This window comes from Danaus plexippus, chromosome 10 (genome assembly GCF_018135715.1).
Source record: "Danaus plexippus chromosome 10, MEX_DaPlex, whole genome shotgun sequence".
NCBI classification, from domain to species: domain Eukaryota; kingdom Metazoa; phylum Arthropoda; class Insecta; order Lepidoptera; family Nymphalidae; genus Danaus; species Danaus plexippus.
In genome coordinates, this window is record NC_083543.1 from 5,085,487 (window position 1) to 5,113,485 (window position 27,999).

General features: G+C 31.8%; 3 protein-coding genes and 1 long non-coding RNA gene across 5 annotated transcripts; 2 read left to right on the plus strand and 2 right to left on the minus strand.

The window, feature by feature from the left end:
* Window positions 1-1,030: 1,030 nt before the first annotated feature.
* LOC116766866 (uncharacterized) lies at window positions 1,031-4,037 on the minus strand. The gene is made up of 2 exons (XM_032657000.2): window positions 3,599-4,037; window positions 1,031-3,123 (listed from the first exon to the last, which is right to left on the minus strand). The coding sequence occupies exons 1-2, from the start codon at window positions 3,895-3,897 to the stop codon at window positions 2,505-2,507; spliced, it is 918 nt and encodes a 305-aa protein (XP_032512891.2). The 5' UTR covers window positions 3,898-4,037; the 3' UTR covers window positions 1,031-2,504.
* Window positions 4,038-4,171: 134 nt separating this feature from the next.
* On the plus strand, window positions 4,172-12,237 carry LOC116766865 (tetratricopeptide repeat protein 21B-like). Its single transcript, XM_032656999.2, has 13 exons — window positions 4,172-4,327; window positions 4,449-4,555; window positions 4,647-6,694; window positions 7,070-7,355; window positions 7,694-7,887; window positions 8,240-8,632; window positions 8,932-9,036; window positions 9,366-9,537; window positions 10,062-10,230; window positions 10,595-10,798; window positions 11,267-11,365; window positions 11,669-11,787; window positions 11,858-12,237. The coding sequence occupies exons 3-13, from the start codon at window positions 4,778-4,780 to the stop codon at window positions 12,094-12,096; spliced, it is 3,897 nt and encodes a 1,298-aa protein (XP_032512890.2). The 5' UTR covers window positions 4,172-4,327; window positions 4,449-4,555; window positions 4,647-4,777; the 3' UTR covers window positions 12,097-12,237.
* LOC116766867 (V-type proton ATPase 116 kDa subunit a 1) lies at window positions 12,234-27,465 on the minus strand. 2 transcript variants are annotated; one of them, XM_061521620.1, is made up of 15 exons: window positions 27,325-27,465; window positions 21,125-21,273; window positions 17,988-18,164; window positions 17,045-17,205; window positions 16,412-16,592; window positions 15,915-16,091; window positions 15,616-15,828; window positions 15,337-15,487; window positions 14,810-15,183; window positions 14,629-14,738; window positions 14,384-14,511; window positions 13,774-13,997; window positions 13,395-13,614; window positions 12,783-12,954; window positions 12,234-12,447 (listed from the first exon to the last, which is right to left on the minus strand). In XM_061521620.1, the coding sequence occupies exons 2-15, from the start codon at window positions 21,239-21,241 to the stop codon at window positions 12,354-12,356; spliced, it is 2,499 nt and encodes an 832-aa protein (XP_061377604.1). In that variant the 5' UTR covers window positions 21,242-21,273; window positions 27,325-27,465; the 3' UTR covers window positions 12,234-12,353. The 2 variants fall into 2 exon arrangements, with proteins under 2 accessions (XP_061377604.1, XP_061377603.1); XM_061521619.1 differs by lacking the exon at window positions 27,325-27,465 and adding an exon at window positions 27,005-27,134.
* On the plus strand, window positions 27,171-27,998 carry LOC133318961 (uncharacterized). The gene is made up of 2 exons (XR_009752679.1): window positions 27,171-27,292; window positions 27,377-27,998. It is a non-coding gene; the product is annotated as an uncharacterized LOC133318961 (long non-coding RNA).
* Window position 27,999: the final 1 nt, after the last annotated feature.

The window sequence follows — 27,999 nt, forward strand, 5'->3', positions numbered from 1 at the left end:
ATCAGCATTATTTGATTATGCGCCAAATAAACAAACAAAAATATTGCTAACCATAAACCATTAGAATGAGTATCATCAAATTTATAAAGTATTGTAATTTACAAAATTTCAAAACTAATTTTTGTTTATCGTTTTGATATAAATAAGGTGATCACTCAAAAAACTTTACCTTTATTAAATTTTACTCTTAGCTTCGGGCAGAACGAAGTTTGTTAATGAAGACCCATAACTTTATTCATTGACATAAATAATGGAGTAAACATTTTAGTTTATTGTGGTGCAGTGGATACCATTATTGCGATTATGTAAATGTTATAGGCATCTTTGTAAACCACAACGAAAGAGCAATGAAACTAATTTACAACGATCACCAGACATTATAAACAAAAAACGCCAAACATTATTTTACAATTGGAATGGGACCAGTAACGTTATTTTTGAATGATTCAAATTTTTTAATTACTAATCTTTAAAATAAAATAATTCACTACTTATATTTATTGGGTATTGGAAATGTAATAGAGTTAGCATATTTATTCGTTATTTTTTTATTTATCTTGAGAATACTGTCATTATTTTGAATATATATAGTGGGTAGAGCCATGCTTGAGAAAAGGTGGATTGTTGCTTTTCCATAATTAGTAATTGTAATAGTGTTTGCTAATTTTAGTTACTGAAAAGATTATAGGTGTTCCCTTAATTTGATAAATATTGCGAAAGCGTAAAGTACATAAGTGAAACATAAATTTAAAAGACAAATAACTATGACTAAAAAAATAAAATTAAAAAATCATTACTATTAAAATGTATATTATATGTGTAATAACGAAGAATTTAATTAAGGGGAAGTTAATATTTCTAATATTATTTTTTTCTAAAATACTTAGTTAATTATAAGTCAATCTAATTTTAAATATAACGTAGATTTCATTGATATTTTACGAAAAATAGAATGCTTATATAGAATTATATTTTTGGAAATAATATTGTAATAAACTTATGATACAAAAAACCAAAAAATAAAAGAAAAGAAAAAGCAAAAATTTTAATAGTTCCTTGCATAAATAACAATTTCTTTTTCTTTGCACTACTTCGCTCATACTGGAATTGTGCAATATTTTGCTAATGTCAACATTTTAAGCCCGCACACACAGAGAGCGGTCAGGAGTTCCGAGTTCCGCGTTCAGCATTCATTAGAATATACCGAGTCTATAACAGAAACGCACACATAGGGCAGTCTGATCGCAGCGGTCAAAACGGAACGTCGCGTTCCAAGAGTTCTTTTCCCGTCAAGACCGGGAACGCTGGAAACGCGGCGTTGTCCCAGTTTCCAAACACGGAAAAGTTGATTGAATTACTTAGGGAAAGGAGTTTGTTATACGATTTAAGTAATATATACTATAAAAAACGCGACAAAAAAACTGAAGCTTGGCTTGAAATTGCCACAGAAATGGTATTTGGAGAGAGTAAGTAAAACATCACTTGTTAATAATAATTATATTTCAATATAATAATAATAATTATTATTATTGTTATTATTATATGTCAATCATCGATGTCAGTCTAATATTGATAACTGGGACCCTAATGAGATCTAAGACTTTCGCGAGTTTTATTCATTTCAATGAAACTAATATTTTTCGTATTTACTACGCGTGATTTATTTTTTGTTAAAACTACATACTCCCGACGTTTCGGTTACTTTGCATCAACCGTGATCACGGGCAGACGAGACGCGAATCGTGATTCACATAATGGGAATACGTAGTTATTTAAAATAATAAAATACGCGTAGTATAATCCCAAAAGTATTCGTTTCATTTAAGTAAACATTTGTTTTCTTATATTGCTTCCTCTAATTATATTTTAATTAATGATATACTTTAAGGTTTACAACAATAATAATTTAACCAATTACGTATTCGACGTTTCGGTTACTCTTCAGCAACCGTGATCATGGTAGTATATCTAAAATATTAGTTTCATTTAAACTGGGACCCTGTTTAAAAATACTCATTGAAAAAAATATCTATTATGAAATTTGAAATTTCAAATTTGAAATTTTAATTGATTTAAATTGCTTTAGGAGCCCACTGCTAAGCAAAGGCCTTTCTCACAAGGAGAAGGTTAGAGCATTAATCACCACGCTTGCTCAAGATTTGCTTAAACATATAGATATACAATTTACATGTTGCGAATTTTTCCAATTTTTTTTCAATGATTATTTTTAACCAGGGTATATATACACCTATTGATTAAAATAAGTGACATATTCGTCCTGAATTGCATACGCTGTACAGTTGGTTCTGTTCTTATTTGTTTGCTGAAAAGGTTGAAAGGCGGTACTACGTTGATCATTGTTTATGTCTGGCTCATCATCATAGACGTGACAATCTCCTTTTACTCTAAGGTAATTGTGTAAACAACACGCTGCTTGTACAACATCAACGACAGTGTCTGCATTGAGTTCCAATGGCTTTAAAAATACCAGCCATTTTTTGAGGCTAAATGCCAAATGTGCTCTCTACTACGCGTCTTGCACTACCCAGTCTCTTATTATATGTCCTTTTTCTTTCATCCTGTATAGTTACACTAGTTGGGAAAGGTCTCAACAAAAATGTTTCTAATTTGAAACCACCATCTCCAATTAAAACGTGAGGCACTGGCTTTTCGCGACCTGGTAACGGCTTTGGCCCGGGAATGTTCAGCTGATTGTTAACTATTTTTTGATAGAATGACGTGCTTTGAAAAACCGTACTGTCACTATCTTTTCCATAGGTACCAACATCAATCAAAATAAATTTGTAATCTGGATCCACCACAGCAAGCAACATAATAGAGAATCTTTGTCTATAGCCAAAATGTAATGTTCTCGTATTAGGTGGGCATTTTATATAAACATGTTTTCCATCGATACTACCAATACAATTTGGAAATCTCCACTTCTCATTGAAACCAGCTTCTACCTCCTGCCATGCTTTTTCAGTCGGCTCTGCCATATATAGTGGTTGTAGTGTTTTCCACATTACTTTACTCACTTCCCTCACTATTTTACCAACAGTTGTAGATCCCATACGGTATGAATAGCCGATTGATTTAAAAGTATCTCCGGTAGCAAGGAACCTGTAACATTTTTTTTTTTTTTTAGTTAAAGTATGGATAGCCAAGTGGAAGAATCTAAGGGATAACTACAACAAATACAAGACAAATAATGAATCTTCTATAGGCCAGGCTTATAAAAAGTATAATTCTTAAGTAAGTATTATATACAAGTCTCGCAATTAAGGTTTTTAGACGATTTTAATATAAGAAGACAAGCAGAAAGTAATAGTCAGCGTTCTCCAGCCAACAATCATACCACTTTTACATTAGACACAGAACTCTACGATGAATGGAACACAAAATACTACATTCTGAAGTTTCTGTATATGATATATATACTGAACGAAGCGAACAAATTACGAGAAAACGAATAAATCGACCCCAGTGATTGTGATAAAATACTAGAATATTTAAAAAATAAAAATGAAAAAACATCCGAAATGGATGGAGTCTCTCTTTTTTTTAAACAAAAAGGTGTATAATGTATATGTAATACCTTAAAAATATAACCAGCCTTTCTTTTGATGAAACACACTTCCTCCAGTTAGTATTTTGTTTTTCGATATCAGATTTTATGATATTATACAATTCATTAAAACTATTAATCGACATTCGAAAATAATTATAGAATCGTTGTTCATCTTTAAGTAAATCCAGAAAAATATTACTGAATTCGCCTTGTTCTTCTCGCGTTGTGTTAATTGGGTGCACCCAATACTTCCTTTTCTTTTTAGAAGCTGCTGAACTCCACAAAAACAATAATTCTTCATCGGATGACGAACTTTCTAGTAACATGTTGCATGTGCAAAGACTCAAACAAAACTAGAACGCGACAATTTGTATGCAGCTTGTATGCGTTGGAACTCTTGGGCGGTCAACGGTCACCAGAACTCAGAACTCTGACCGCTCTCTGTGTGCACGGGCTCTTAAATAACTAAACATTTAAATTTTAAGTAGTTACACACTAAACTTGTCTCTAAGGTAAACGTCAATTGTCAATGTCACTATGACGATATTTTTATTTACAAATACGCTATCACTTTAATGATATAGTGAAGATATTATAAATCAGTTTCATGGGAACATATTTTTGTTATCATTGCTGTAAATTGAAATTATAATTCCCTAGTTGTGATGTTAACTCAAGCCAGAGCCTTCTCTACAGAAGCGTTGAAGGTTGTGAATAATGTTGCTAAGCAACGTTTTGAAGTAGCGATTCCCAACGGTACGTCCAATAACTTGTTTGACCTTACCGGAACTCCAAAGAATCAATATTCTGGATAAGATAGCACGATTATTCATTAAATGAACATAAAACTTTAATAACTAATAATATTATATTTCAGCTGCAGCTACATTAACTTATACAAAGAACGATAAGCAGATAATACTACATCACACTGAGGTACCAAAACAGTTTCAAGGAAAAGGCGTTGGAAAACTGTTGGCTAAGGTAATGTTCTATATTTTGTTAATTATTTATTTATTATAACTAATGTACTATCACATATAGTTAATAAATATAACCCTATTTATTTCCACAGCATGCATTTTCTTATATATTAGAAAACAATATGGATGTAATTTGTAAATGTCATTTCCTTGCAAAGTATTATGAAGATAATATAGACATATATAGAAGTTTGAATGTACAGTTAGATTTGGAATAAACATAATGGATACTGAATGGTTTAGGGCTAACACACTTTATTATATAAGAGAAAAATGTTATGGTAAAGCTGAAAAAATATCATTGGAAGCATCATCTAAAGTAACAGAAGATTCAGAATTTTTATTTTATAATGGACTATGTAATATATTGGAAGGACAAATATACAAAGGAATTGATAAGTTGACTCCCCTTCAATCAGACAAGGAATTAGAATTGGCTGTAGTGTTGACACTTATTTATAGCTATAAATCTCTTAAGAGCTATGATACCGAGGTTTTATTTAATTTGGAGACCAAACTCAAAGATTGTAAGAAGCATGCAACTGCTATATCATTTTATTATGCGGGGCTATTTCTATTCCTAGTTGAAAACCATGAAAAGAGTTCTGAATATATAAACAAAGCGCTAAGAAAGGATCCTAATAATTTAAACATAATAACATTAAGGGGTTGGAATGATATGCATATGTCCGTAGGAAATTTGAAAAGCTCTATATTAGATTGCTTTGAATTAGCTTTACAAAAGAGTGATAAAAATGTTGAAGCACTCATTGGTTTGGCTAAATTTAAATACCTTACTAAGAATTATGATGCATCTAATTTGACTTTAGATAAACTTATTGTTAACAATCCCGGTCAAGTGGTACCGCTTGTTGAGAAAATGAGAAATGAATTTGCTGCACAGAAGTGGGATGTTGTGTATGATACAATCGAAAGGGTTTTCTCTATAGATCCTGTTAATATTGAAGCTTTGAAGATAAAAATTTTTATTTCACTCTGTAAAAATGCTGACTATATTGAGGCAGTTGACGAACTAAACAAGTTCTTTTCTATTCTTGAGGCTGAAGAGGCTACTAACGGTTATCAGTTCTATACCACGGCCCAGTTGTTTTCAAAATTATGTGGAAGATCAAGCGCTGTACTGTCACAGGCATATAGATTTGCTCAATATGCATCAGAATTACAACCGAGTAATGTTGATTACTTAAGTGAAGTCGGCTACCAATGTATCTTGCAGGGGAAATACAAAGATGCCTTAAACTTTTTCAGAGCAGCAAGCAAAGTTGATAGCAATTCCATCACTGCTTTATGCGGACTTACTTTATGTCAAATGTATGATAACGGCACCACCAGTCAGATAGCAGAACAAGTTGAACTCCTATATGAAATGCAGGGTACTGAAAAATTTACAGTTTTATATTTACTATCAGCACAATTAAATAGCAAGAATGCAGAGAAATTTTTATACAATGCCATTGAAACGCAAATCTCGCAGGCAGAATGTTATCCATACAGTATGGTGTATCTAAAGAAACTGGATCCAGATTTCTTGTTACAAGTATACAAAGAACTCAAAAAACTTCTGCCAAAGAAGCCATTTATTGTTGTTGGTCATCTCCTTTATTCTCAAGATGGCAACAACACTTTAGTGGCAAATTGTTTCAAACTGTTGACAGCAATTACAAATTCATGTCCCGGTTTGATACCTGCTTTGTATGAATTGGCGAAATTGAAGTTCCTATTTGGTTACTCCAACGAGGCAAAGGCATTTGCCCAACAAATCATCGATCTTGACAACACACACGCCGGTAGCCAAGTGCTATTGGCCCAAATATACGTCCAACAAAGCAATTTTAATAAAGCCCTACAGAGTTTGGAAATGTGTTTGAGTTACAACTTTAAAATTCGTGACAGTGCAATGTATCACTTTCTGAATGGCGTCATAATCAAAAATATGAATCAAATTCAGGACGCTCTCGCTAGTTTTAATACAAGCTTGCAGATAGCCAATAATAAGAATAATATAACAAGGCAGTATGATTCGGATCTCAATATAATTGATAAGGCTACATTATTCTTTCTGATAATAGAACTACAGACGTCTTTGGGACAATTTGCGGAGGCTGGGAAAACTATGCAAGTAAGTAATTGCCAGAAGATTTATAACCAAGCTTCAAAACCAGCTTTAAAACCGCGGATACACTGGCACATTTCAATTATAACAAAATATTCCACTGAAAAGATTTATGAGAAACCTGTGTCTCCCGAGATAATAAATACACATATAGATTTTGCCGTTATTCAAGTATTGCCTATATATAAGAAAAATCTTTGTTTTTCCTTATAACGCCCACCATTCCAGAATTTCTATTACAATATGGCAACCTACAAACAATTAAATAGCTCTTTTTATTAATATTACACATACTTTATACACCTAAAGTATATGATTTGAGTATTATTTTGCACATAAAACTTTCCCTCTTACATTTCATATTCCTCTCTTAAATTTCAGGAAGCAATACAAGAAATATCTTACACGTCGGAGGAAAGTCGTTTACAAATAGCTCGCGCAGACTTGGCATTAAGCAATGGAGATGTCGACAACGCTATAGAAATCCTCAACGAAGTAAAACCGGGACAGAAGTATTACTTCCAAGCTCACAGCAAAATGGCGCATATCTACCTAAAAGAGAAGCAAGATAAGGCCATGTTCACATCGTGTTTTAAAGATATAGTGAACAATCATCCTATGGTAGACGCTCATACGATGATGGGAGATGCATTCATGTCCATACACGGTGAGATATTGAATTATTTTTTTATTTATTTTTTGCACCAGGATGTCATATAGCAGAATATAACTCATCTCATATTGGGATTATCCCTGTTTTGGAATTCAACTGCTATATAATAAATATTCCTAAAAGTTAATAAATAACATTTTCTTGCGAATAAACAGTTTTTGTTCAATGATTTCATGTTTTTATTTTAGGTATTTATGTCCATTTCAACATGAGCTTTGTCATGCTGAATTTTAATCTTAACCCATCAATCAGATAGTTAGTGACGCTAAGTATATTACAGCTTATAGAAAAAAAATGCATGCATTTATTTAATAATTTGCTTCCGTTTACAGAACCAAATCAAGCGGCTGCATCATATGATGTAGCGCTTAAAGGGAATCCGAAAGACATTCGGTTAATAAAGAAAATGGGTACAGCGCTGTTGAAGATGCATGAATATGATAAACTTACACAACACTATGAGAACGCTATCAGAACCTTGAACGATGATGAACTGAGATTTGAATATCTGGAACTACTTATAAAGGTGAATATTGAAAGTATTTAAGACAATATTTAGGAGGTTGCAGGTTCGAATCCTGCTGATACGATTTTATAATTCTATATAATTTATTTATTCTGTTAATTTAAATATAAACTCAATATTATTGTTCAACAACAGCTGAAAACATTATATGTATAATATATACAAATATGTTTAAAAAAATAATTAAGCCTCTCAAAGATTAAATAATTTTTAGGTTTTATTTAAATAAAAATATGAATATCTATATATTTATAAAAGTTGTAGTGATGGTTTATTTTTATAATTGTGCAATTAATATTTTTATTATTATTTGTGTAGGTTATTAAATTTCCTTTTCAAACTCATTCTCCAGCTCAAACAGTACGACAAGGTCGACACAACGATCTCATCAGAACTAAACCAACATTATAACAAGGAAAAAGACATCAATACATTGAGACGACGCGTTAGATTGCTTCTAATACAAGCGAGGAGTAGGGAAATGAAAAATCCAACAGCCGGGAACACCAACCTGATACTGGCTGAAGCCAGAGACCTACAAATATCGGTATTGAAAAGAGTTGAAATAGATTCGAGGGCAGATATAGAAGAAGAAAAGAAAATGCTTTCGTCCATCCTCTGTTTACTGGCGAAAGCGAGATCTGCGAAGGAACCAGCCGTGGCAACGAACTTATACTCGGAGGCTTTGATATATTCACCGCGGGACCCTGATACACTATTGGCGTTGGCGAAGTTATACGCACAGGTATATATTTTATGTCCTAATAATAGAAAACTATATTTAATTTATGTCTGTCCTTTTATTTTGTGATATAACTTTTGAAATAAGTATTTTGAAACTAAGAAATAAAAAATGCTCTCAACGACCAAATGCCAGTTGTGTGCACAATAGTATTAATTTTTTTTAATAATAACAAAGTCATTACCAAATCGCTACTTAACGTTACGATTCTAGTCAGTAATAGAGACTATTCGGATTAATAAAATAATCAAATAAGAACCTTATGATTATTGGAATACAATGGTTTTTTATAATTATCCCAGATGAACAATCCCGAGCGCTGTGAACAAACTTGCACGTTGCTATTGAACGCCGATCCTAACAACGAGGCAGCGGCAGTCATGATGGCGGACCTCGCGTTCCGTAAGGTGAATAAAAAAAAAAAACATTTTGACAAAAGAAAATTGTTCCTTATATAACAATATAAGCGGGTAGTCAATTTATTTTAATAAAATACAGTCAAGATTTCAAGTAAATGATGGTATAGAGTCACATAAAATATATGTACATACATATATATATTTATATACATATATATATATATTTCTTGCCTTATTTATTTTCCAGTGTCAATCATTTTTGAAACTAATCACAATATTCTAATATTATTACATAAAACATCAGTCTTGCCTCCTAATTATCTCTTTTAAAATATTATTTATATGAATATCATTGTAATGTATTTATTCACATACAGGCTGATCTGGAAACGGCTCAGCGCCATCTAAGCCAGATATTATCAGTGAGGCCGTTGAGTTTCGATGCTTTGTCACAACTCATTGAGGTGCAATGGCGCAGAGGAATGCTAACAGCCGTCGAGTCAGCTATAGAGGACGCGAGGAGAGAACTCTCTGGAAAGGAAGATCCTGGTCTGTGTATTGTCCTACTACTATTATTAATGTGAAAGTTTGTAAGGATCTATGGATGTTTGTGTGTTTCTATGATTTTGTTACTCTATACTTCTTGGGATCCTAAAATTTTCAAAATACAGATTAAAAAAATATTATTTATTTGATTTCGAATTATCTTCTAGATCTATCTGTATATATATTTATATATAACAGAACTAAGGGTATTTTCTTTAATACATTTACTTGTGTTTTAATATATAGACCAGAACGGTTTTACGAAACATTTTTTGTCTGGCATCGATAATATGTTTTTTATTACAAGATTTAAACATATGTACTTCAAATATATGAATACTTTCTTTATTTTCTTTTGTATAAAAACAGCTCATTTACATGTTTGAAGCGTGTAAATTTTTAAAAACTTTTCTATACGTCACATTAAAATTATAATGTGTTCGAATTTTAAAAACAGATTAAATTATCTGCTATTGTTCGTCAGTGTGAATTTGAATTTGGAACTAATTCTGATTTTCCTTCCGCAGGGTTCTCGTATTGCTGTGGTGTGTTCAGTTCCTACAACGGCGCCGTGAACCAGGCTCTTCGTCAATTGAACGTGTCGCGGCGTTCTCGCTGGTCGACTCTCGCCGCTAGACGGATGATACTGCTGTGTATGGAACAAGCCACTGAGACAGACGGACAGAATGCCGACTCGTGAGATATATACACTAACAATTTATTATATGATTTATATATATTCGACATGACTCCATTTTGCTTTTTTTAATTTATTTAATCCTTCACCAAATCCAATATTTGTTTTTGTTCTTTTATTTTAATAAACTATTATAATTATTAATAGAGCGTTATCGTTTAGTAATTATTATAATGCAAGAAATGGTTGTGTAACATATTTTTCGACTATTTGCAACTACACTCTGGTAACTAATTTAGTTTTGGTGACTGATAGACGTAAAACCTAATCAAGTTTTCTATAGTAAGATAATGTCTAACTTGAAGAAAAATACATTCCAAAAGAAGTTGTTTCTCTATAGCAATGTAATAATTTTATTTGTAGTGATACACATCTGCTAGCTCTTCGAACAGCGGAGAAGCTTTTGAACGAAGTGTCGTCATCCGAGCGCAGGTCCCTATCAGCGTTATTACAGTTAGCAACGAGGCAAAAGTCACAAGCGGAGAGAGTTTTGCAGGAACTCCTACCGTTAGCGACCGAAGACATTCACCAAGATGACCCATACCTTATATTGGCCATTGCTAATGCGTGAGAGAATTTTTTTGCCAAATAAGCTACATTTCGTATGTCCTATAGGTCCTATCATCAAAACGATCCGTACCTCATTTTGAGTACTGTTAATGTTTGAGATTATTTTTAGGTTTATAAGTTTTTGTATGGTTTAATGCTTATTTGGTTTTTTTTTTTAGATAACAACGAAAAGTCAAGTATATATTTTTTTAACATAAAGAGGTTCCGTAAATTGACATATAAAATGCAAATGTTAATGCGTGGAGTCGTAAATTTAATTGTTTTATCTTTTATATCTAAATGATCTGTGAATGATCTTTAAGTGATATTGAAATATGTTAAATAGAAATTATAATTTCAAATATTGTTCCTGCCAGTGTGTGTGTGTGTGTGTGTGTGTGTGTGTGTGTGTGGGTGTGAGTGTGTGGGTATGAGTGTGAGTGTGTGTGTGTAGCTAAACTGAAATATATATTTTACCTGTTGTAGGTATAACATTGTAAAACAACCAACTCGAGCAAAGAACATTCTGAAGAGAACTATATCTTCCATTCCCTGGACGCCTGAGAGAGCGGATGGCTTGGAGAGGTATAGCATTGATTTTAAAGCTTTAAGTATGACAATTTGTAGAATATAGAGTATAATATTTTCTTTGCCTATGTTTGTGTGATGTTAATATTGTTGTTTACGAGACAAATTTAAAGACTGTCTTATTGGTTCTTAAGATTGTTTTATTTTAATGAATATAATTTAGAATCTGCAGATATAGTTTTGATATATTTTTTAATGTTTATGATTTGTCATTCAATATCTATTAATGTTTCCATTAAATTAAATTATAATATGAAATCATTTTATATTTACTCATATTTGATGTTGTATATACCTCAGATGTTGGTTGGAGGTGGTAGATAACCAGATAAGTTCAGGGAGAATGGATGCCGCAAAAGAGATTTTAACAAAAATTCTCAATCACAACAAATCCTGTGCTCAGGCTTATCAATATTTAGGTAAGATTTAAATTTTACAAATTTTATAGAAATGTAATATAACTATACATTTAACATTTTAAATTGACAGGTTTCTTAGCAGAAAAGGAACAAAATTACAAGAGCTCGGCCGTCAACTATGACAACGCTTGGAAATATACAGGAAAAAATGACCTGGCCGTTGGATACAAACTAGCGTACGCCTACCTCAAGCTAAAGAAATACCCTGAATGTATAGTCGTGTGTAGACATATATTAAAAGTTCACCCAGACTACCCCAAGATAAAAAAAGAAATTCTAGAAAAAGCTAAGACCAATTTGAGAACGTGAATGCTCCCCGATATATTTGTCCTTAGATATGTAAAATTTATGATGTTATTTTATTTTTTATTTCGTTTATTTAGATGGATAGAACTGCTTATAGATTTTTCTAGAATAAATTCAATATATATGCAATTAAAATACAGTTAACATGCATTAATACTTTATTTAACAATTCATTGTGACCTATTGCATAAAATTTTATGCCAATACTGTTCCTACCTAAACTACATTTTAGTTCAAAATATTATTGATCAGAAATTTAATTAATCTTCATCCTCTTGTTCGAGGATCGTCTTGAAGCAGAACGGTTGGAAGATGTATCCCAAACCAGCGTAGAATTTGCTCATGAATTCCACCCTGAAAACAATTTATTTTAATTATTTGTAACTTTTTTTTTATAATTCCATAGTTAAATATATTAATATGTAATTCTATAAAACGTTTCTTTATATAACTTCTATAGTATAAAACAAAGTACGAAATTTAATTATACATTAAATATATTGAAATTCGTGCGACATTCGACTTTAAGTTTATCACAACAGGGCAAAATTTAAATAGTCACTTTATAAAGCTTCCATAGTCTTTGAACCAAACTAAGAATTTTGATCATAGATTATAAATATACTGAAATTCGTGCGACATTCGACTTAAAGTTTACAGCAAAAAGGTGTAATAAAAAAAATACAAACCAATGCAAACGCAGCGTGTGCAAGAAAGCTGAAAGTCCCTCCATCATGACGAGGATCGCCAGTGTGAAGAGAGACCAGAACATGAAGGCCACGTACAATTTGATGCTACCGACCCAGTTGTGGTCCTTGAGACCGAGTTGGAGCACCATGTTCCATAGCACCTCAGATAACTCTGCATTACCGAACAAATTTCATATTAAAGTCATTACTATTTTTAGAGTATGCCTTAATAGACGTCTTGGTTCCTAATATCCGTTAACTTAAGTTCTATACCTTTTGCTGTTTTCAGTTTTAATATTTCCGTACTGTAACTCCTTAAGGGAAAAATTGCCATATATTTAAAAATTTCAATAAAATCCTAAAAATAATACTACGAAATCATAGAAATTATGGACTAAAATTTGTATTGTTTCCGACCCAAGGCACAGAAGAATAGATAAATTTGCACACATATTAAGTAATAATTTATTGTTTGACAACTTAATACTTAAATTATGTCTTACTCTAAATATGTATATATATTTATAAAAAAATAATTAATCAATTTTTTTAATTTTTATAAACATAATAATTTTTTATCTGTTTTATAAATTGTTTATGGTTACAACTCACCAGCGTGGGCGAGGGACAACGCCCATAGTCGTAGGTAGGAAGCTGTGTGGGAGATTGTACTGAGAACATATTCGATGGTGTGTATTCCTTGATGGATCATGATTTCGCTGAACGGTTCATCGTCATGGTCGTGTCCGCCGGCCGCGGGCTTCGGGGCTTGCTCTATATCAGTCTGTTCTTGCATTTCGATGCCCTGGTTCACGCTACCGTTCGATTGCGGCTGGAATAGAAATAAAATCTATTCTAGAAAATCTCTTGAATATTAAAAATATTTGAGTGACAGTAATATAGCTATGTAATATATAGCAGTTTATGATTGTTCAATTTAAGTTTTGTAAAGAAACCAAGTGACGAATGAGAATCGTATGTAAGGATCTACCTTGTCGTGCTTCTTTTTGGCGGCGCACAACAAGTACAACGGTTTGCCCAACAACATGACTGGTATGCAACAAAGCGCCACGAGAACGAACGCGCGCTGTAGAGTTCCCTGACCCTCGAACATGTACTCCTTGCAGCCGCCTTCGGGTTCCGTACTCGAGAACAGCATCATGTTGATGAAGAGAATCAGCACTGATGGCGCACAACCCTGGGTATACGCCTCATCTGAAGGATACGATTACTTTAAGCGAGATTTAAAGCAATTGAAACTAATATTTTCGTATTTCTACGCGTTATTGTTATTCTTTTTTTATTGCATACTCCCGACGTTTCGGTTACTTTGCAGCATCAAGTTCGCTCGTGGTCACGGTGGCTGCAACGTAACCGTGACGTCGAGAGAATGTAGTTTTTAAAAATAATAAAATAAGGCGTAGAAATCCGAAAATATTAGTTTCATTTAAAGGAATACTCACTGAAGTCTAAACATATAAAGCAATTTAAAAAAAAATTGAACTAATCTAGCTTTATTTTCCTTAAAGTTTGTATGCTATTGTAAAGGATTGAATGTCTTAGACTATGCAAGTCAAATTCAAAGAGTAAAATATTCTGACCTGTAGCTAAGGTGCTGTAGGCCACCCACTTGTAGAACATCATGAATACCATGTAAGCGAAGAGGAGAAACAGGAAAATGATTTGTGGAAGAAACTCCAGGAAGATTGAGTAGCGGCGCTTGAAGAAGCTGTAAATTTATTAAAATTAGTTGTTGGTAACATTCGAACTTATTACATTGATTTGGTTTTATAGTAATTTGAATACTTCTATATTTTCTGTTGCTTAAAATACTATATATATTTACTTGTAGTTGACGACGCTCATACAAACGCCGAAGATCATGTGAATGACGCCGAATATTATGGACAGTTTCATTTTGTAAGAGTTAAGGAAGATAATCTTATTCTCAGCAGTCTGAAAGAATTATTTTATTGTGAAAATGGTTAATCAATATAACATTGTAAACTAAGAATTGTTCAACTCACCTGCCAGATAGGATCAATACCAAAGAAATATGGTTTGTCTACGTAAGAAGCCTTAGGGTCCAATGTGAAAGCTTCAAACCTTTCAAGCGTCTGATTATCGTACGGATTGAACCAAGCGGATCCGAAGATGTTCATGGATTTCGAGAATATGTCGTTGTAAACCAAGCCGGTGTACATAGAGAAGCAGCCCATGAGAAGTATGATGTAGCGACCGGCGAAGAAAATGTTCCAGATTTCGTTGTTGGATTTCTTTGCGGCGAGGGACACTTCCTTGACAACCATCCAGAGGCCGAAGAGAGCCATGATGAGGCCGTGACCCAGGTCTCCAAACATCACCGCGAACAGGAACGGGAAAGTGATGATGGTGTACAGCGCTGCGACAATAGTGTGGGACATATTAATTATATTGTTAGCGGAGAATAGACCACTAGCTTATCACCTAAGTCTAGTAGAAATCACAACGGTGTAGGACTAGAAATAAATAAAATAGGTTATATATTCCAGTTCATAACGTGACTGTTTTATACCTGGATTACATTCCCTGTAGGAGGCGACTCCATAGGCGTCGATGAGAGTCTGGAATCCGCGAGTGAATTTGTTGGTGCGGTTGAAGGTTGGAGGCACTTCATCACTCTCGATGCAGTTCAGGAACGATGGAATTGAACTGCCGCAAGCATTCTGGATGTGACATATTCAGTTAACATCGCCGATAGGACATTTTGTCAACAAATATATTTGGAAGTTTTAATTACCAACTCACAAAATGATTTTACAATTTAAAAATCAAGTTTTATTTTTATACGTACGGAACCGTCAACGAGGGCTTTTTGCACGTTTGGTAGATCAGCTGTTGGCACCCAGCATTCGCCAATGAGACATTTGTTGGTGACATCCATGTTGAACAAGTTGAGGGTGTGGTAGATGGCTTTCATCTTGCGGACCATTATCGACCAACTGCCCAATTCCTTTGCCACGCTGACCAACACACGTTGTCTATGGTCTTGGGTTTGGTTAAGCACCTGGAATTAAATAGTATATTTAATGAAATGTCTATGACGTAACTCTGACAGAAGATCGAATATAAGTGTAAGTGTGGGTTATTTACCATATTAAGGTCTTCAAGTCGAGTTCTGACCCCCTTGACCATATCAAGTCGTTCGGTGTTAGAAGGCGGGCAAGGATAAAGGGAGGCATGGAAGCCGGTGCACACTTTCTTGATGCGGGACTTGAGCTGCTCGCCTTGGAAGAACGCCACGAAAACCGTTTTATAGATCTCGTTGCCCTGAAAATTATTAGAGTTGTAAATATAATTCTTTCCAAAAATGGATTATGTAACTTTTTTTGATTTTTTCTTTATAAGTGATTATTGTAGTAAATTGCATGTTTTATACTCCTTGTTGTTAATGTTCTTGCTATATTTGTCTCTTTTTTTTTTTTTTTTTCTAATCTAAGATATTTCTAATAATAGACCCCATGTAAAAAATAACTGTGAACACTGCTCTGGCAAATCGTTTTTATGTTTTCCCTTAAATAAATAAAAAAAATATGGCGTGTAATTAGTGCATATAATACTACTGGTAGTTTGATATTGGGATATCTCACTGTATTAGGGTCCTCCAAGGGCTTGTCAAGTTCGGCTCGTCTCAAGAATACGTTTCCTCTCGAGATTCTCCACAACATTCGTTCGAAGGCGGGAACGCGTTCGCGTTGGACCACGCCAGCTACGAACCCAAGACGACCGCGTGTCGCCGCCTGCTGACCGGCCTCGTCAGAGATGAGTGACCTACAGACACAACAAACAAACATACCTTGAGATAACTATTGAAGAAATCACATAGGAATGATCAATGGTCGATTATAGACTCGGAGATGAGAAAGCGGATAAGTGTTCAATTTATGCAGATAGTCATCTGTTACAGAGATATGTTGGGAATTAAATCATTTGAGGGAACAGTAACATAGAGGTCACCGTGTGTGACGAAATTTAGAGTTAGCAAGTAATCAAAGCTCTTATAGTTCTCAAGAGTTGTTACGCGAATTTCGGAGTGATTTTGGCGGGTAACCTTTTTGTTACAAACATTTTTTTGGGTGATAACGGTGACTCATAATCGTCACTTCATAGTATTTTATTGGGTCATTAAGAAGGTTTTTGAGTGCTTTATTTTACTATAGTCAAAACTCTTTCAGACAGAAAATTACGACCTCGTTATATAAAAGGTCCGTTCTTTATCTTACTTGGTGAGCGAGTCCATTCCTATTTCTTCTTGAGCGGCGAAGAATGCCTCTGTTTTTTCCAGCACGTGTTTTAATTCCGTCAGCTCTAGATAGTTTTGTTTGAGGTTGATCGCGTTATGTGACAACTCCAGAATTTCATTCTCCGTTTTCTCGAGATGCGCCTTTAAATAAAAACAAATTTATTATTAACTTTATTAGCATAATTAGTTCGTTTAATCAATTCCTATAGTCATTACTATATATGTGTTTCGCTAATTAGCCATTAGACCATTTTATACAAGTTTTTATTTGCAATAATCTTAATGCGGTATATATATTTACATATAAGTCCTATCTTAAAACTGAATTTCAAAAAGTTTTAAACGATCAGTTAGGATGTTTTAAACGAGTAGTTAGGATGGCGATCTAATGTTAACTGTGACGTCATCAAATTTCGATATTCAAGCCTAAGATGAAATAAAACTTCATAGTTAACGAAAATAATACGAAAATTAAAAATTAAATTTTGTACAAAAATAACGTGTAATTAATAGTTGTTAGTATTTTAGTTTCAATTAAATAGTATGGCTTCTCAAAGCTAAACAACTTGCGCTGTTTGCGTTTTGGTCAAAGTTTTTTTTATGCCAGGTTTGAATATTTTGATAGATGTTGATGAGTTTTAAATTACATCGTTCAGCGATAATTTGTTTTATTACAGTGAATACTTAGTGGAAAATAAGGCTTTTGCATATTAAAAGAACTGTTGTTACGTTTTAAATAACATATTAATATCATATACCTAAGAAAATTTTAATGCATAGCTAAATCCTAGAATAAGAAATTTTAGACAAATCAAGCGTTTATCGTTTCAATAAGATTATTATGGACTTTTATATATATCCAATATTAAGTACTATATTTCTCGATTATTAATGAGAAGAATCTAATATTGGACTACACATACCTCCAGATCGATGATCTCACGTGGGTTAGGCGCTCTCGGCATGTCTTTGACAGCGGGTACATTAACTTTGTCCTTATGTACCTCAACCTCTATGTACCTCAATTTTCGTTCCATCTCATCGCAGCGACGGACCTCATTAACAAACTTACGTTGGAAAGCGTTCACATCTGGATTCAGCTGGAATTTTAATTGTAATTTAAATATTATAATAAATGTTCAATTATAAATATTTATTATTATAATATATTATTATTTTTTTTATATACGTATATAATTCTAGAATTTCTCTCGTTGCGAACGTTGTGTTTGAACGGGTGATTACAAATTATCGTGATACTATTATTATAATACTAGTAAGGCACTAATTACACCGTCAGATAGGCCAATAAATAGTAACTTTAAATGCAAATTCTTAAGCGACATTAAGAATAGCAACAGTAAAAAGTCGTTATGTTAATGATAACGCTATACAAAAGGCAATAAAAATATTAGCAAACATTGAATGCATGAGTAACATACCTAATTATAATAAACAGTCGTTAAATGATATCAGGCTTTACACTACACATGAATCATTCTCATGTGTACGTATTGAATAAAAATTTTAATGTAACAAACAAATGTAAAATTTCAATTGCAAAATTGGTCAACAACATTCTCCATAGCAATTTTTTGGACATTGTATAATGTTTCGAATATTATAATTATCAAAGTTACTGAGTACAGACTATTGCAGTGAAGTTGTATAGTCAAAAGAATACGGACATAGTGAGATCTTTATTATTTTTAACAACATAATCCCGACCGAAACCGAAAGGTTACTTTGCAGCAACCGAGATCACGGGCAGACGAGATGAGAATGTCATTAAAATGACTCGTTGTTACCCGAAAATTTTGAATTTTTTATTCATAAATTCTCGCACAGACAGTATCGATGTGAATGAGACTGGTAATTGTCTATTAGGTTTAACGATTCGAACTAATGGTAGTCGAGCGTTATTTAGGTAAAGGTATTTTAAACGTCTGTCGTATAAGGTATTAGTTTAAACCGCCATCAGCAAGGTATATGGAATTCGTTCAATTCATATTTTTTGTACCGTGCTCCTTGCAGCCAGGGTCAGCTACTCGTGATCGGTGAAATGGGACGTTGCAAGGCAATCATGTCTGGCTGTAGTCTCTGACTGCTTACTTTTATACTTTGCTTAAACAATTTATGTCTAAACTTATTTATCGTGGAAATATATTGTGTAGGACTAAAAATTATGAATGTCTTTTTGATTTTTTTCTTAACAAACTACAATTATAATCAATTCGTATTATTAATAACAATAAATTATTTCATTGGTCCTGCCGGAGTCTGTATAGTTTTAGCTTCTATTTTAAAGATCGATATTATATGTAACCAAGAACTTTATTCATAAAATCCATTAACAGAAATTGTAATCAAATTGGCACACCATAAATAACGAGCTTGCCAACGCTCGGAAATATAAAGAAAGTGCCAAAACAAAATCACCTTGACAGACACTAGTCATTACTAACATGCGACATAGTGGTCAGAATTCAACTCGATTACCTTTCGTTTAATGACGTACTTCATACTACTAAATACATAGTAAACTATTTTTAATAATGATTCAAATTAAGAATTCAAGCGATATGATAATTCTAATAGTATTCAACCAGGGTTTACACTTTAACATCCGACTATTACGAACTAAGTAATGTCTCATATAGTGTCATCAAGTTAAATAGACCGTGCCCATAAATTATCAAAAGGTGTATACAAAACTATATTGTATTGAACGTAATTTAATGTATTATATTTTTGAATTTCTACAAGTTCTTCAAATAGAAACCTAAAAATGAGTTTTAAATTTTTTACGTTAACACTTTCAAACCAGCCGCATATGTGTTCGTTTAAATGTCCTTTAGGTTCGACACTTAGGTCTTGAGTGTAACTCTAATTTACTTGAGTATACTTTCTAACTTAGAAGTGCTTACATTAAATAAATATTTGCTGAACGTCAAAAGGAACTCTTGACATTATTAACAAAGTGTTAAAAGATATGTTGGAACATTTATTACTACAAAGTAGATCGAGTATGCACTTATGATTCTAGGTTAATAGAGATTACAGTACAAAGGCCATTATCACGGTTTAGTGATAGTTCAATCGATGACAATTATAATTTATATGCAGGAACCATATTGTAATACAATTAATAAAAAATACTTTATTTGGTATATCGTATGCAAACATATGCAAGTTGAGAAGTAGGACTTAATTAAGATCCGTAACAAATTTATGTAATGGTAACTCTCAAATTTAGTTTTTAAAATTATCATATATACAACCTTCATACTATTTTTCGGTACTGTTACAAGATATTATGACTAAAGTAAAGTTTATTTATCCTTTATTCTCACACCATATTAGCTTTTGTCCGCAGATTGAATCCCCTTTGATATCCCAGTTATTATAAAGACCCCTTTATGATATCAACATTTAGAAACAGTGGAAATACTTCAGCACGATCGTCTTTCTATGAAAAACCTAATTGATAATCGGATTTTTTTGAAGGAATAATAGATTTATATACATTGAGATGATTTGAGAATATCCACCTTTTTGAAATTGGTAAAAAAGTAGACTAAGTTACTCCTTATGACACTACGTACCTGAGAATGAAATTCCAGGTCCAGTCTTTCTAAAGGTTAGCCAGAAACAGATACACAATTTTTTTTTATTGCCTTTTTGATGTAGGTATCGTTTATGCAATTAAATTACAAACAGAGCCATCAAGTTTATATAATACTCTAGATCTATTACCACATTAGAATAAACACATAATGTATGTATTTATTTCATTTGTACTACAAATGTTAGAAGAACAGAAAAACTTTTTTGGAGAATAATATGGATTATTATAAATACAGAAAAAGGACATCACCTTCGATTTATTTTACTTTTAAGTTATACCTAATAAAAGGGCGTTTAAATTTGTTATTTAGTTTACCTAATAAAAGGGCGTTTAAATTTGTTATTTAGTTTAAAATCTTTAACTACTGACACTTCGTTGAGAGACTATTAACAAGTATGGAAAATATTTTGAGGCTTTAAAAGCTATACTTACGTCTCTGAACTGCACAGAACCTGCTTCTCCCAGCTCCGAGACGGAGGTATACGCCGCTTCTGGTTGAATGAAGAGCTGGCAGAGCGCCATCTCTTCACTCCTGAACATGGCCCCCATGATGACGGTCACTTGCTATATCCCTTTTAATTCTAGGAAAAAAATGCATTTATTAACATACAATCAACGTCAATAAATACAAATATAAAATAATATATATACCTACATTTAGTCATACTTATATCATACGGTTCTGAAATTGGGCTTTCTATATAGTAATAAACCAAGCATAACTTAGCAAACTTTCCTTGTTTATACTTATTTAAAATGTACAGTATTTGAATTGAATTATAGCAATTATCCCTGTATTAAAATATAACTAAGTGTTTATTATAAAATTGTATAGTACCTAATATAAATATGAAATAAGACAATGGGACGATATATTTCTGAACAGTATTGGAACTAGTCAATCCTTTAATGTATTCATGAATGTGCAGACTTGAAATGTATTCGCTTTAGTAAACTCGTATTAGCTATTATTATATCAGACACGTTTTGAAACTGTGCTAAATCATTAATATTGTGATACTTAATAATATTTTGTTGGAAGAAACATAAATACATTTTCCTTTAAACCCTAACAAATTTTAAATTAAAGATTAACCTATACCTACTATATTCGCTTCGTCAAACTCAAATCAGTTTGGCATTTTTCATTCATATAACTTAATACTGAGGAAATGTATATATTTATAAACGAAAAACTTTACAGTCTGTATATTTCGACTATGCAAACTCGTGGTAGGGGCATCGGATATATTGTGTGCCACATTGTCACATCGATAGCTTAGAATATTAATTACTAAGAAACCGATACACATATTTAATCTTAAGGAAAACCAGAGTATACGAGTATGTAACCAATGATTTGTTATTATAAATTATACATGATTTTTCCATCGGCTTCGTTTGCGTGTTTTAGATTTATTATAAAAGGACCTTGAATAAAAAGCAGCCTATTTGTGTAAGTGTTATAGCCAATTAAATATATAAATTTTTTTGTTTGAATTTTTGTATTGAATTATGTTGATCCTATACCCCAATTACAGAGAGAATTATAAAATTTTGTTTCACGTCAAAGGTATGGATATTTATTACACGTTAAATTTATTATGATTAAGTATATTTTGAAAAAATTCTACAAATATGAATTTTGTATTTTTTATATGATTGAAACTGACCGACTTAAAAATTAACTGACATCGGTATGCATCGTAACACTGAAATGAGTCCAGTTTGTCAATAAACTACGCAAATACTATAATGTTAGAGATTTATAAATGAGAAACTCTTAACTCTCCGTATGTAGTGTTACTATGTAAACTCATATTAAACTTTGTATTCACAGTGACAGTGAAGAGCATTTCTTTAGGTTTGCCAACTAAATATTAAATAAAAACATAACTACTGCATCCATTGCTTTTTTCATTTGGTAACATTCAAGACTTTATTATTATTATTTATTATTAATAATATGTTAATAAAAAATATGTAGTTTATATAATAAGCATGTCATAAACAAAAAATTGTACTCGTAAATAAATAATGCTAATCAATTATAAGTTTCTCAATTCGGATGTTTAGTTGCGAAGTTGTTTATTAACTTCCGTAAATTGGTGCGAGATAAAAAATATTGAGGTCATGTTTCACGGAGTAGGGGTCGCCCTTGCCAGTGTCGTGTTGCGCTTCAGTTAGGACCTGATAATCTATAACCCATCTTTCAAGGTCATTGTTGAAATCACAGGTTCTTGTACATCAATTAATTTATAAATCTTAATTTTAATTTCATTTTATTGTAAACTACATACTTACATATATATATTAATTGTAAACTTGTTAGGGAACTTCTCCAACAATAAGCGGTTTACACAAGCAGATCATCGTTTGGCTTTGACTTAGAAAAAAAAAATTCAAATTTATTCAAGTGTTTATTCATTGAATCATGAAGTTGAAGGCCAGTGCATTTTTTGCTTTTAAATCAACAATCGGTGCTTCTTATAAAGTATTCCCATTCGATGTTTTTCTTTCTTTGAAATTTAAAATAATGTTTCCGACGATAACATTGTATTTTTTTTTTTTTTTTATAAACAAAATAGAGGATATTGTCATCCAGTTATTATGTAATTTGTATATTTTGTTATTTATTTTATTTAATTTAATAATTCTAAGTATTATTCATACATTGACATGTAAATTCTTTAATTCTATTAATATACGATCATGAACGAATGAAAATAAGAATAGGTTGAGTTATAGTAAGTCGTTCAGATAAAAGAAAAAATAAATCAAATGCTAAGCTTTTTAAAACCGGACAGCTATATAAATATTGTTGAATGTGAATAAATTGTATATTAATGGCAAACGCAGTAATTAGTGAATGATCTATTTTGCTCTTAAGAATGTTATATTAAGTATTTTATACTTATTCAAAGATCTCTACCTATCTACTTAAGATACCTACTTCTAGTTTTTTATTAATATATCTTTACACATTATAGTATTGAAGTAGGTTATTGATTGAAAGACGAGAAACGCTGCGGTAGATACAGACTCGTATGCATTTAATACCTGCGTAGGTTTGCTATTTGTAATTAAAAATGGCTATCAAGCATCTAAATGCGAATAGTATTACAAATTATAATTTTTTATATGTAATGCGAATTGCCAGTTACATCTAAGTTGTTTCTTGCCACAAAAACATCCTTGTCAATTGTTACCAATATAACGTACATATTGTAACAATAACATTTCGATATAAAAATTTGTGAAGTACGTTTATGTTGTTGAGAATATTAGATTTTACGTGATATCAATTAAGACTAGGTATAAAGTAATATTTACAGAATAAAAGCCATAGATTATATTAATGACATTGACGTTTTACGTTTTTTAATATGTAATTTAAGCTAACATTCCAAAGAAGTCTTTATCTATATTTGTTTCTTTTTTTGGACACGGTGTCATTTTTTTAACTGATAAATGACTTAAAGTAACTTTGTACAAATAACATATTGACTGAAAATATCAAGTAAGTATACTTTTATTTCCTGATTGTTATTTTAGCGTATTATTTTTATTACCCTGACCTTAAACCATTTTCCTTCGTGAGGACTTTTAAATAAATAGAAATTAATGATCAGTAAGAAAATATTACACGGAATACTCTTTATAACGTCCGGAACACTTAATTGGAAGTTGGATATTGCAGATTTGTGCATTTGGAAGGCCTTTATGAATAAAAAAAAACAATCTTAAATCATCCAATATCTTATTTCGGATATAAGCGGATTTGTGTATAAAATACAAAAAAAAAAAACTAATAAATTATAAATAATACTCTCATACTTTATATCTTGTATATATTAAAACCTATATATATAGCGAGAAATATGGTTTCGATATGAAAGTAAACGACGCAATTGTAAACAATGTATGTATGTTATTTCTGTGTTTAGTTGAAGTATACTATTACCAGGTAGACGGTGATCGGATATTAATAGATTTACAGAATATAGGTTTAGTAAAATTTATTTATTGTTTCATTTTGTAAGCCAATGTTTTGTTAAACGGAGCGTATAAAACATATTCTAGAAACTTGGCTCGTATATTAATATTGTTTGACGGTTTTTATTTAAGTATCTATATAAGTTAAATTTCTATAATCGAATTAAACGGTTGCACTATAACAAACGTCCCTTTGCTTAATATTTACAAACAAACGATAGTCACACTCTCGTGAGTTTATTGTATTGTGGTTTAAATCAGTTATTTCAATTGTATTCTCTATTGCCCTGTTTTCGTAGTTTTAAATATATTCTATATTAAGTTTTAAATATATTCTATATTTAAAAAACGCGTAAATATATCTTAAGAAATTATTTCTCTTTAGTGGATGTTTACTTTTATTTATATGTTGCCTACACATAAATTAAATTTTGTTGTCTATAATTATCAGGAATAGAAGACGCTCAATCGTGTTAAGATGTTTTTTTTTTGTTAATATATCGAATTAACTATCGCAATAGACTGACAATATCCTTAGAAAGAGTTCACATTGTGAAAAAAAACGCGATTCAAAATCACGTGTTAAAATTTAAGAATGTAAATTATTTAGTTTTAAAATTTTCAATCGTGGTAAAGATGCAAAATATATTTCACGAAAATCACCAGTAGGTACTTAAAACTAATATTAAAAAATTTACAAAATCGACGAAAGCTGCCATCCGAAGTACAACTAAGCATATCATCTAGAATTTAAATAAAGAAAATGATATTGTAACAATGAATTCGGACGGAAATGCATATAAATAATATTAGTGCCAATGAAACTTTTGTACAACGAGTATCTATGGCGATTCTTTGGAAAAAATTATCAAAAATTTAGTTATTTGATAAGAATATCTTAAATAAACTTGAACGTGATGTAAAGTTGTAGATAAAAGTCATATATCATGGCTAGAGTTGACAGACATCAGATAAGATGACGAAGATGTATTTATTTCTCAGGTGCAGAATTATATAATAGTTAATAATTCAAAATAACAAGAATATGCATAAAAGAAATTATGAGTTTTTGATTTGAAAATTGTCGATAAGGATCTTAAATGAAAGATTCAACAGAACACGAACAAGTGCGGTTGGTTTAATATACGAAGGAAATTACTCTAGCCCTAGGTATACTACCAGGACTATAAATACATAAAGTACATCTAGTTGGGACGATAGACAAACGTCTAACAGTGGAGCGATTATGGATGATGATGATGGAGTAGTTCCTCGGCACTACTATGTTGATCGTTGTTTTGTAAAAAAATTGCAACTCATATTGTTCACCACACTGATACTATTTATAAAAAATTAGTAAAAATTATAATTAAATTGTAAATTCCATATTCAAATTTTTTATTCTTTTTTTAAAGCCTCAAAAGTATAGTTAAATGTTTTTTCATTGGCTTCTTAATTCAGTTAATATTTATGAATAACGTTGAGTTACATTGACAACCGCGTTCAATTTGTGATATAATCATCATGACATCACACTATTCAGCTATGTTCATTTCAAAAATATTATACTTTCAATGGTACTTGAACAGTCACATGATTAGGCTGAATAGTATGAATATTATGACTTGTTTAAGTGTTATCTTTTTTTTAGCAAATAAAAAAACGAGCTACATATCTTCTGTTGAATTTTAAATAATTCTAATTCCATTTTTCCTCGACGTCGAATGGTATTGTTATTTGTTACCAGTTCTGTGACATGTTCATACAGTGGAGTGGGGGCTACTCGGGCTTAGGCCCGATAAATTAAAAGGTCTTGGGGGCCTGTGTAAGGGGAATCAGCTTGTTTCTACGGGCTCCTCCGCTCAGATAGGATCCAGAAATGTTTTCACACAAATAAAGTTTTACTAATTACAAACTTTTTTATCGATAAACCATTTCTAATATTTAAACTTTAACTTTTAGAAATTTAAAAAGTGCCTGCATTAGCTTTAAGATATATATAGGTAAACAATACGTAAGTCTTCATGGAGGTCCTCAAAATTAGGAAAACTTATGAATAAACTTATTTACGACCTAAGTAAATTTTAAAAAATTCGACACAATAAGCAGATAACAGCTTTAAAAAGTAATTCATTGCCGTGTTTTTGTTTTTTAAATAAACTGCATATATTACAGTGAAGTTATTTGTCACAATGTTCATAGCACGCATTTGTATACTTATTTAACGTGCAAGATATTGAAAAGCTTTAATTAAAATGCTAAATAGTATAAGTTTCGTAATTAAATAAATAACATTTAAAAAATAATTTTACGCACCAAATATCGAATCCCCAATGGAAAAACCACACAACGTGCAGCGCGACTAACGCGCAAGAGCAAACTAGATGCTCGTCGCTTATGTTGGTGCCCCCGCCATTGGCGGCATGTGACCGAGGCGGTAACTTCATGATAGTTAAATTAATTTGCTCATTGACTTGAATATGCAACGTTTTATGGACGGCGACCATAAAACAGACGTACTAGTTCGTGTTGGTCATCCGCAAATAGGTTAATAAATATTGTTTTACCATATAATTGAAGGAAAAACATAAAATTTTAGTTAAGGTAATAAACTAGTTCCTTAATAAAATACTTACATGACCGCATCAACCAGTATTGGCGAGTCGTGAATGAGTCGTTATTGTTCAGGTATCAGCTGATAAGGAAGATGAGAGCTATCTCGTGATTTTAGCTGTGCGGTTGGCAGCACTGATCGGCGCTACTCCTGAGCAGCCTCCGTGACCTCGGCGACCGATTGTGTAAACAATCCACACGTCGCCTTAATGTAATGCATTCCAACCATATCGAATTATGACTATTTCAAATAGGCTATGCGGATAAATCGATTTAAGTGATTCTTTTTAAGACCAATTTTTAAGTTTATACAGTTATTAATTATTATTATTATTTTTAGTAATTAATAATGTCAGGTAATTCTGCAGTCCCTTAATTCTATCAAAACAAGACACTGGTAAAAGTGCTTAAATTGCGTCCAGTAGGTTTGATAGAAATGCCTTTTTCGGTTTTCTAAATTCTTTTCTTTGGGATTGTCGAAAATTTTATTGATGGTCGAAAAATTTTGCTTTCTTTTTATGTTATAGGGGAAGTACAAAATATCATTTCTCACTTATATTGGGTTTTGTCAAACTATAATGTGTGAATTAGGTTACTTCTATAGAATAATGTTACAATTTAAAATATGCATATAGATTTATGAAAATCATTGAAGGAGTTCTTTTATTACTATAATATAAATATAAATTTCCAAATCT

Excerpts from the sequence above, each read along its gene's own strand:
- LOC116766866 (XM_032657000.2), bottom strand. The coding sequence starts at position 3,897 with ATGTTACTAGAAAGTTCGTCATCCGATGAAGAATTATTGTTTTTGTGG. Across the intron at positions 3,124-3,598 it reads AGGCTGGTTATATTTTTAAG|GTTCCTTGCTACCGGAGATA; the intron begins GTATTACATATA and ends AAAATGTTACAG.
- LOC116766867 (XM_061521620.1), bottom strand. The coding sequence starts at position 21,241 with ATGGGGGCCATGTTCAGGAGTGAAGAGATGGCGCTCTGCCAGCTCTTC. Across the intron at positions 16,092-16,411 it reads CCTTGGAGGACCCTAATACA|GGCAACGAGATCTATAAAAC; the intron begins GTGAGATATCCC and ends AATAATTTTCAG. Across the intron at positions 12,448-12,782 it reads CACACGCTGCGTTTGCATTG|GGTGGAATTCATGAGCAAAT; the intron begins GTTTGTATTTTT and ends AATTGTTTTCAG.
- LOC116766865 (XM_032656999.2), top strand. The coding sequence starts at position 4,778 with ATGGATACTGAATGGTTTAGGGCTAACACACTTTATTATATAAGAGAA. Across the intron at positions 6,695-7,069 it reads AGGCTGGGAAAACTATGCAA|GAAGCAATACAAGAAATATC; the intron begins GTAAGTAATTGC and ends CTTAAATTTCAG. Across the intron at positions 10,231-10,594 it reads GACGGACAGAATGCCGACTC|TGATACACATCTGCTAGCTC; the intron begins GTGAGATATATA and ends TTTTATTTGTAG.